Below are 10,289 nucleotides of genomic sequence, written 5' to 3'. Positions count from 1 at the left end.
GGGAGGGAGGGAGGGAGGAAGGGAGGAAGGAAGGGAGGGAGGAAGGGAGGAAGTGAGGAAGGAAGGGAGGGAGGGAGGAAGTGAGGAAGGAAGGGAGGGAGGGAGGAAGGGAGGAAGGAAGTGGGAGAGTGAGGGAAATTGTGGCTGTGTCCTGTGCATATAATTCCTAACTTCTAGTCCTGTGTATTCTCAATGGTATAAACACGTGCAAATTTTCTTTGTAATGTCAGAGGGGATCATTGTCACTTTTCTCTTCTACCACATACAAGAAGGAAACAAATGAAAGTAGTTGTTGGATTTCTCATATAAATTAAAAGAGTTTGGGCCTGGGGCCATGGCTCATGCCTATAATCCCAGCACTTTGGGAGGCTGAGGCAGGGAGATCGCTTGAGCTCAGGGGTTCAAGACCAGCCAAGGCAACATAGTAAGACCCTGTCTCTATTTTGTAAAAAACCTAGAAGAGTTTAAGAGTCAAACTTTATTTAAATTAATGTAAAACACTAGAAGGGATGCAAAAGGTTGCTAATTGAGACATTCCAGGAGGGGAGGAATACCCCTTCTCTGCTCCCTCCCAAACATCCTTTGAACCTGTTCATTTCTCCCCATCCTGACCCCACTTGGATCCCTCACCTGCATCCCAGCTCCTCCTTGTCTCCCCATCCCAGTCTCATCCTCCACACAGTAGCCAGAGAAGTCTTCCTAAGTACTAAATTGTCACTGTCCCTCCTGTGTTCAGAACCCTCTGTGGCTCCCCAGTGCCCTTGGGACAAAGCCTATGGCTGATGAGGCCATTTACAATTTGATCCTTACAGACCCCCTCCGGTCCCACCTTTCCACACCTCTTGCTCTCATTCAGGAATTAAATCCCACTCGGAGATTCCATCCTTGTTACACTCTCTCTTGCCTCAAAGCCATCGCACACTCTCTTCCCCCTGCCTGGAATGCTCTTCCCTGCCTCTGCTCTAACCAGCCTACTCCTACTCATCCTTCAGCTCTCACAGTGGACATCCCCATTCATGATGACCCTTTGCAACATGCCCCAGATGGAGGCTTCCTTTGGGCTCCCCATACCCTCCCTTTGTCCCCCAAGTTCCCATTTATCATGCTGTGTTTTATTTGCCTACTTAGTGACCTCCCCATCCCCAGCAGGCTGTGAAAGCTGAAAATCATGGCAAGTATCAAATGCTCAACATGTTGCTTACCACAGAGAGAGCACAAAATATATATTTTTGGTTTAACGACTGAATTGAGAAGGAAAGAGGAGAGAGCAACAGAGAAGTGTAAAGAGGAGCAAAGACATGTACTTAACCCCTACCTCTGTGTTCCCTGCTACTTCGCATGTACAAAAGCGCGCCCCCCCTTCTCTCCCAGCAGAAACCTCTTCTCCCCCAATCTTCTCCATCTTGGTTCATGACTCCTACATCCTTTCAGTGGCTCAGGCAATAATCCTTAGAGTCATTCTTGACTCCTTTCTTTCTCTTTCACCTAATATCAGTCAGCAGCATATTCAAAATACATCCACAGTGCAACCACTTCTCAACACCCGACAGTTGCCATTCTGGCCAGCCCTGTCATCTCTCGCTGCACAATTGTGCCACCAGGAGAAGCTCTTCAAAGACCTCCAACAGCAGAAATGTAATTGACCAAGGGCCCAATTGCTGTGCCCCCAAATCTACTCCCAGCCCTCCCACAGGCTGCACCCTGCCAGTACCTGAGTGCATCCAGGAAACTAAGGCAAGCCCCTTCCTGGGAGACACGGGAGGTCCCAACAGCCCTGATGGGTGTTCCTTCAACTGCATGGTTATCCAGTTGCTTCTATTCAAGTCTCTGTCCCTCTCCCTGTCACTCGGGGTCACACTCGCATCTCAGTCTCTCAGTCTGATGGCTCTCCCCAACCTTCCTACAGCTGCCTCCCTAGTTATCCTCACAGGAGCATTTCCCCTAATAAAACCCTTGCATGAATAATTCCATTAATCCCACCTTGGGGTCTGCTTCTCCAAGGATCCAGACAAATATAGCTCCTCTTACTACCCCTCTCCCCGGTTTCTATGTTTGCCTCCCTGTAGACAAGGGCCAGTGAGACCCTGGGAAAGCTTAAATCTGGGTGGTGTCCCTAAACCTTATCACCTGCTTCTCTGTTTATGGTCTGGTTTCTCCATTAGAACATAAGCCCCCTGAGGGCAGGCACTTGGCCTTATCCAGTGCTCAGATTCATGCCTGACACAGAGCAGGAGCTCAGTAATCATAGCATGAATGATTGGAAGGAAGAACTTAAAAGAGAAGGAGGGAAGAAGGGAGAAGGGGAAGGTCCAGGCCCCGGCTGACTCACAGTTGATGGTAAGCTCAAGGGGCTCACTCAAGGCCCAGCTGCCCCAGTTCCAGACCTCACAGGCATAGGGCCCCGTGTCATTCCGCTGGAGGCCGTGGATGACCAGGGTCCTGTTGCCAGCTGACAGCTGCAGGTGCTCACTGGGCAGGAGGGGCTGGCCACTCAGGAACCACCGGACATTCACATTCTCATTGACGGTTTGGCAGGTCAGGTCCACGGACCTGGCGTTCTCCACAAGGTTCAGGCTTGAAGGCACGACTTTTGGCGTGGTCACTTTTTCTGGAAACACGTGGAGATACAGGGTCAGGTTCAGGGAGATTTCCCCCATCTCCTGCCCTTGTGGAGCCCACAAGTTTTTCCAGGAGTGTGTGTGTGTGTGTGTGTTGTGGCTGGTGTGTATGTGTATATGATTTGCATATGACTGGTGTGCGGGGTACATGTATGTCTTCTGTGGATGAATGTGTGTTGTGTGATTTTTTTCATGTGAATATGTAATGAGTTTTGTGTATACGGAGAGTGTGTGGTGCGCGTGTGTTTTGCATTTCTTGTGTGTGTTGGGTGTGTGTGTTGAATATGAAGTATGTGTGTGGTACACATGTGCACTTTGTATGTGAGTATATGTTATGTGTATTTTTTTGTATATGAGTATGTGTTCTGTGTCTATGGTATTGTTTGTGTTATGTGTTTGTGTTGTGTGATGTGTGCATATGCTCTGAGTATGTGCTGCATGTGGTATGTGTATGTATTTTGTGTGTGCATTGTGTGTCTGTTGTATATATGTGTTGAGGGTGTTGACTGTATGGTATGTGGTGTGTTTTCCATGTTGTCCATCTTGAGTGTCTGTGATGTTGAATGGCTGTAATGTTTAGTGGGTGCTGAATGTCAATGATATATGTTGTGTGTGTCCATGAGCGCATATTAGGTGTATATATATTTTATGTGAGTGTGTCATGTATATGTGATCTTGTTTGTTGTGTAGATGTATGTGAGATATGTGTGTCTGTGTTTTGTATGTCATGTGTGTTGTATATGTGTTGTATGTGTGACCATTTTGTGTGTGTGTTGTGAGTTTGTGTGTATGTGTTATGGATTTGTATGCATATGCTGTGTGGATGTATGTGCTGTGGGTTTGTGTGTATGTGCTGTGGGTTTGTATGTGTTGTGGGTTTGTGTGTATCTGTTGTATGTGTGATGTATTATGTACTTTGTGATGAGTGAGTTGTACACCTCTGTTGTGTGCATGCTATATGTGTGTATTTTTGTGTGAGTGTGTGTTGTATGTCTGTGGTATTGCACGGTATGTGTACGTGCTATATATGAGTTGTGTTTACTGTGTGTATTGTACATGTGCGTGAGTGTGCTGTGCATGTGGGGTTATTATCTGAGTATGGAGTATGTGAGTGTTGTGTTAGTGTTTTTAAATGTAGACAACCTCCCCCCATCTTCAGAGAATCAAATCATGGGCACCCCCTAGAGAGCCACCAGGGTCTCCTGCAGGATGTGCCAAGCCAGGCAAGGAGCCAGTGTGCCCAGCCTTCTCTGCGGTCGGAGCCCTGCTCAGTCACCAGCTGCATTGGATATACCCCTGGGTCCTCCTCAGACTCTGGGGTATTGATGTAGCTCAGTAGCTCTGAAGATTTTTTTGTTTTTTAGACAGAGTCTTGCTCTGTCGCCCAGGCTGAAGTGCAGTGGCCCAATCTCGACTCACTGCAAGCTCTGCCTCCGGGGTTCATGCCATTCTCCTGCCTCAGCCTGCCGAGTAGCTGGGACTACAGGCGCCCGCCACCACACCCAGCTAATTTTTTGTATTTTTACCGTGTTAGCCAGGGTGATCTCGATCTCCTGACCTCGTGATCTGCCCGTCTCGGCCTCCCAATGTGCTGGGATTACAGGCGTGAGCCACCGTGCCCGGCCTCTTAAGTTTTTTTTTTTTTTTAGAGTTCAAGATCCCTTCAAAAATCTGATGACAATCCTGGACCCTTCCTCTAGAACACAGCGCAAACATTTTGCATGCAACTCAATGTCATGCAGGGATTTCTCCCTCACACAGTATCCAAAGGCCCCGGATTAAGAACTCTTGGTTCCTTCTGACATGGCCAGCATCTGACTCTCAGAAGAACAAAGGAGAGGAACCAGGAAAGGAGACTTACCAAGGACTTGAACCTTCAGAGTACCCAGGCGGGACAGGTGGGTGTCACTGTTGGACACCAAGCACTTGTACAGGCCCTCATGTTCTCTGGACACAGCACGGATAGTGAATGTGCTCGTGGTGTGAGACAGCATGGAGTCAAGGAGAAACCAGGTATAGGCAGAGGGTGGGTGAGACTTTGTTTCTGCCAAGAAGGTCACGTCGGAGCCCTCCATCACCTCAACCACCTCCCCACTGGCAACACCAGACTCCAATTTGATTTCAACAGGATCAGGACCATCTGAGAGGACAGGAACAATTACAGCAGTAACTTTACAATAGTATCAGCAACAGGTCTCTTACGGAGGTATTTAACGGATCAATAAATATTTTATTTCCCTCCTCCCCACTTAAAGGCTAGATCAATTACAAACGAGGTGCAGTAGTCAGATGGAGATGAAATGTCAGCCTCATCCCTGGGTAAAGCAAGATTGAAAGACACGTCTAAAGTATGCCAGCTGAATGGTTGAGGTAGCTCACACCTGTAATCCCAGCACTTTGGGAGGCTGAGGCAAGAGGATTGATTGGAGCAAGGAGTTTAAGACCAATCAGGGCAACATATCAAGATCCCATCTCTACAAAAAATTTAAAAATTAGCCAGGTGCAATGGCTCATGCCTGTAGTCCCAGCTACTCGGGAGGCTGAGGCAGGAGGATTGCTTGAGCCCAGGAGGTCAAGGCTGCATTGAGCTATGATTGCACCACTGCACTCCAGCCTGGACAACAGAGTGAGATCTTGTCTCAAATAAAATGAATGAATGAATGAATGAATGAATAAATAAATAAAGTGAGCCTGCTAATGCTCTTCGCTCACCCCTATCCAGGCAAGGTTTTGGATCAAACGTCTGAGGTTTGGGAGCTCAATTTTAGACACATTAAATTGGAGGTTTCCAGTAGAATCCAAGTAGAGATGTCAAACAGTTATACATCTGAAGTTCAAAGGTAGACAAGTCCACATCTGGATGGTATTTCAAGCTATGAGACTGAACGAGGCACTAAGGAAGTGAGTGTCGGTGAGGGGTTGGAGAGAATGGAAAGGGACTCACACTTCACATCCAGGAAGATGGGGTCGCTGCTCTGGCGCAAAAGGGCATCTCGAGCTTCACATTGGTAAGTCCCCGAGTCTTCCCGCTGAACAATGAGGATGGTGAGGCTCTTGCCATCCTTGGACAGCTGCATGCGCTCATGGAACATGACGGAGAGGTTGTTGGAAACCCAGTGGATGGTAATGTTGACGTCCTCGGTGTTACAGTAGAAGATCACCATATCCTTCTGCTCTATGGCAGTGCCCAGGCTGGCTGCAATAGTAGGCTTGGCCAGCTCTGAAAGCAAGCAAGGGAGACAGAGGCAGAGACACAGGTAGAGGAAGAACAAACAAGACGTAGTCACAGGGGGACCCAGAGAAACAAGACTAGATTGGAATTGCCAGAAGACACTCTGGATGGATGCCTGGGCTTGAATGCTGGATCTACTGCTCATTCTAAGCATCATCTTGGGCAAGTTACTTCCCTTCTCCAAGTCCCATTGAAAGTGATTATGCAAGTGAAGCAAAGGGTCTGGGACCTGACCAGGGGTCAATCAGTCAGCAATGACAATCAAGCTTACAACACGGGTGCCAGCAAGGGCCCCCTACCCACTCTTTTTCTTTATTGATACAGGGTTTCGCTGTGTCACCCAGGCTGGAGTGCAATGGTGCAATCACAGCTACTGCAACCTTGACCTCATGGGCTCAAGCAATCCTTCCACCTCAGCTTCCTAAATAGCTGGGACTACAGATGTACACTACCATACCTGGTGAATTTTTTTTTTTTTTTTTTTTTTTAGACATGGGGTCTCCCTATGTTGCCCAGATGGGTCTCAAACTCAATTAATCCACCCATCTCAGCCTCCCAAAGTGCTGGAATGACAGGTGTAAGGAACTGCACCCAGCCCCCCCACCCACTTTTTAGCCAACTTTGCCCACCCCAGCCATGACAGTCACAGCCCTCCCTCTTTACCCCAACCCCTGGCACAGATGGCTGGACCAGTTGTTGCCAGACTCTGGCTGAGCCAATCAGATTTGTCCTCTTGGGACTGTGGGTGTTAGGCCTGGATGGGGGATCTCCACGGAGGCAGAGATCAGCATGACCATCTTGTTTTCTGGCTCCCACCTCTGGATCTGCCATGAATCTGGGGTGTCCTGGGGGTCCCAAACACAGACAGAACAAAATCCTCACTTTGGGTGGCATCAAGTGAGTTGGCATCAAGGGTGATCTGGGCTGCAGCTGGAGGACTCCATATGGTCCAAAGCGAGGCTAGAAGGGGAGAGAGGAGGCATTCAGGGAGGGAGAGGTGTGTTGGGGGGTGCCTGGCTAGGGTCTTCAGAAGCACAGGGAGCTCTGAGGTCACAGGGCTGGCATTCCACCCATGGAGACCTGAGTCCTACACATTACTTACCAGCTATGTGACCTGCAGCATGTTTTTTGTTTGTTTGGTTGGTTTTTGTTTGTGTGTGTGTTTTTGTTTTCTGGGGCAGAGTCTGGCTCTGTCACCCAGGCTGGCATGCAGTGGCGCAATCTCAGCTCGCTGCAACCTCCACCTCCCGGGTTCAAGTGATTCTCCAGCCTCAGCCTCCTAAGTAGTTGGGATTATAGGTACAGGCCACCACGCCCAGCTAATTTTTGTATTTTTAGTACAGACGGGGTTTCGCCATGTTGGCCAGACTGGTCTCGAACTCTTGACCTCATGTGATCTGCCTGCTTCGGCCTCCCAAAGTGCTGGAATTACAGGTGTGAGCCACTGTGCCCAGCTGCAGCATGTTTTTGTCCTCTCTGAGCCTCAATCTCAACTGTAAAATGGGCGTACTATCACCTGCTTCCTAGGGTTGTTGTGGGGGTGGTAATGAATATTGGCAAACTTTAATTGGGCCCCTTGATAGTCACTGTGTTCTCTCCAATGATGTGCCCTCTACTGGAGACACATGATGGTCCCTGTATTCCACATAGAGGAAAGCTGATGCTCACAGAAGTGATGTCACTCACCAAGATGGTATTGTCAATGGCAGAAGCTAAAAACCTGACCTGCCAGGCCCTGAAGACTGCGCTCTCAACACTGTAATTCCTCTTGTCAGCCCAGAGATGGCCACAGAGCCAGCCCTTGATTAACAGGTACTTTTACTGTGATCTTGGTGAAAACTATTGACTTTTGGTACTTCCTCTGATGTGCCCCTAGGCAAGATCTTGCATGGGGAGGAAAGGAGAACAAGATAGCGGAAGTTCCCAGTTTTTGGCAGGGTATGGTGGCTCATGCCTGTTATCTCAGTACTTTGGGAGGCTGAAGTGGGACGATCACTTGAGCTAAGGAATTTGAGACCAGCCTGGGCAACATAGTGAAGCTTTGTCTGTACTAAAATTTTTTAAAATTAGCTGGGGGTACATCTGTAGTCCCAGCTACAGTCTGAAATGGGAGGATTACTTGAGCCTGGGTGTTTGAGGCTGCAGTGAGCTATGATTGCACCATTGCACTCCAGCCTGGGTGACAGAGCAAGATCCTGTCTTAAAAAAAAATACAAACACACACACAAAAAATGAGTTCCCAGTTTTCCATTTGATCATTCTGCACAACACTACGGAGGCTGCAAGAGACTATGGGACCTGGCACGGTGGCTCATGCTTGTAATCCCAGCCCTTTGGGAGGTCGAGGTGAGCAGATCACTTGAGGCCAAGAGTTTGAGATCACCCTGGTCAACATGGTGAAACCCCATCTCTACAAAACAAAAACAAAAACAAAAACCAGCCGGGTGTGGTGACAAGCACCTGTAAACCCAACTACTTGGGAGGCTGAGGCACAAGAATCTCTTGAACCCAGGAGGCAGAGGTGGTGGTGAGCCGAGATCATGCCATTGCACTCCAGCCTGGGTGACAGAGCTAGACCTTGTCTCAAAACAAAAACAAATAAACAAACAAACAAAACCACGAGACTTTGCTGGGGCCCAACCCCAGCAGCTGTGCTCACACGCAACTGACATCTCTCCCATGAGCCCCATTAACGCAGACTCTCTGCCCCTCTCAAAAGGGCCCCAATGTGGTCCTAACACTGCCCCATTCCCTGCCCAGTCAGTGAATAAGGGCATGAGCTCTTAGGAACAAATATGAGCTCTGTCACTTATTAGCCCTACTATCATGGGTAAGGGACTTTCTCTTTGTGCGGCTCAGTTTCTTCAACTGAAAAATGGAGATAATAGAACTCAGCTTATCTGGTGGTTGTGAAGTCTGAGTGAGATTATCAAATGTGACATGCTTAACAGAGTTCATAGCAAATATTCAGCCACCATGATGGCAACGATGATGACGATGATGGTAGTCTTGATGACGGGTTCTTGTGTCTGTGGTTTCTCTGCCTCAAATGCTATTAGAGGTTAGGCCCACAGCCTCAGAGCCTGACCACCTGGGTTTGAATCTCATTTTTGCCATTTATTTGGGCAAGTGATATCCCCTATCTGAGGCCCAGTTTCCCCATTTGAAAAATGGAGGTAGTAACAGTTCCAGCCTCACTTAACTGTCGTAAGGATAAGTGAAATGATGTGAGTGAAAGCATTGATAAGGGCCTCATCATATCCGCCCGAGACAGGAAGCCTCCCTCCGTGGAAAGCCTGCTGTGGCCCCTTCCCTCTGACTTTCTTCTCACATTGCCCTGCCTTTGTCCCACCAGGAAGAGGCAACACTCACAGAGACACCTGTGGATGCGGCTGATAACTCTCAGCTTCCCAGGACTACGGAGCCCCTGCGCCCTTCCAGGGTCAGCCAGGAAGCGCCGGCCCAGAGAAGGAGAAGCTGGTCTCAGAGACACACAGCAAGGCTGGGCTGAGCCCTCACCTCTGCACATGACCTGTTGCAAAATCGTGTCTTCACTTCCAAAGTACTTTTTTCGTCAAAATATTCTAGTTTCTTCCTTTTGTCTCAGATGCGTTTTAGGCAGAAATTTCACATTCATCCCCATCCTGATCCGTGGACCTGGCTGCCCAGGGCTGGCACAGCCTCCCTCCGCCTATCTCTCATCTGCTTGTCTGAATCTCCGTGATACTCCCTCTCCCCGTGTCTCTGAATCTATTTCTGTCTGTGTCTTTACACAGTTCTCTGTCTCTTTGTTCTCTGTCTCCCTCTCTCTCTGCCCCTCCCTGTTTTCCCACTGGTCTTTCTTTCTTTTCTTTTCTTTCTTTCTTTCTTTTTCTTTCTTTCTTTCTTTTCTTTCTTTCTCCTTCTTTCTTTTCTTTCTTTCTTTTTCTTTCTTTCTTTCTTTTCTCTCTTTCTCTCTCTCTCTTCTTTCCTTCCCTTTCTTTTTTTTTTGAGACACTTACTCTCACCCAGGCTGGAGTGTAATGGCACAATCTTGGCTTACTGCAACTTCTGCCTCCCGGGTTCAAGCAATTACCTGCCTCAGCCACCCAAGTAGCTGGGATTACAGGTACCCGCCACCACACCCAGTTAATTTTTGTATTTTTAGTAGAGACAGGGTTTCACCATCTTGGCCAGGCTGTTCTTGAACTCCTGACCATGTGATCCACCCACCTCGGCCCCCCAAAGTGCTGGGATTACAGGCGTGAGCCACTGTGCCTGGCCCCCACTGGTATCATTTCTGAGGTTATATTTTTACCTTTTGTCTCTGTCTCTCTGTGTATCTCTTCTTCCTGTATTTCCCTCTCTCTTTCTCCCTGGGTCTCTGGTTCTGTGGCTCTGACTCCATCTTTCTCTCTCTCTGTCTTTCTCTGTGTATACACACACACACACACACACAC

General features: G+C 48.4%; 1 protein-coding gene across 1 annotated transcript in view; it reads right to left on the bottom strand.

The window, feature by feature from the left end:
- Window positions 1-10,289, bottom strand: part of CEACAM20 (CEA cell adhesion molecule 20) — a 29,884-nt gene that overhangs the window by 18,749 nt on the left and 846 nt on the right. The window contains exons 2-5 of the mRNA XM_023190551.2: window positions 6,667-6,810; window positions 5,563-5,838; window positions 4,480-4,758; window positions 2,330-2,608 (exon numbers count right to left, since the gene is read on the bottom strand). Coding sequence (XP_023046319.1) covers window positions 2,330-2,608; window positions 4,480-4,758; window positions 5,563-5,838; window positions 6,667-6,810 — 978 coding nt within the window. The remainder of the gene's footprint in view (window positions 1-2,329; window positions 2,609-4,479; window positions 4,759-5,562; window positions 5,839-6,666; window positions 6,811-10,289) is intronic.

Source organism: Piliocolobus tephrosceles, chromosome 21 (genome assembly GCF_002776525.5).
Source record: "Piliocolobus tephrosceles isolate RC106 chromosome 21, ASM277652v3, whole genome shotgun sequence".
In the NCBI taxonomy this organism is placed as follows: Eukaryota; Metazoa; Chordata; class Mammalia; order Primates; family Cercopithecidae; genus Piliocolobus; species Piliocolobus tephrosceles.
This window is presented reverse-complemented; position numbering and strand designations above follow the sequence as displayed.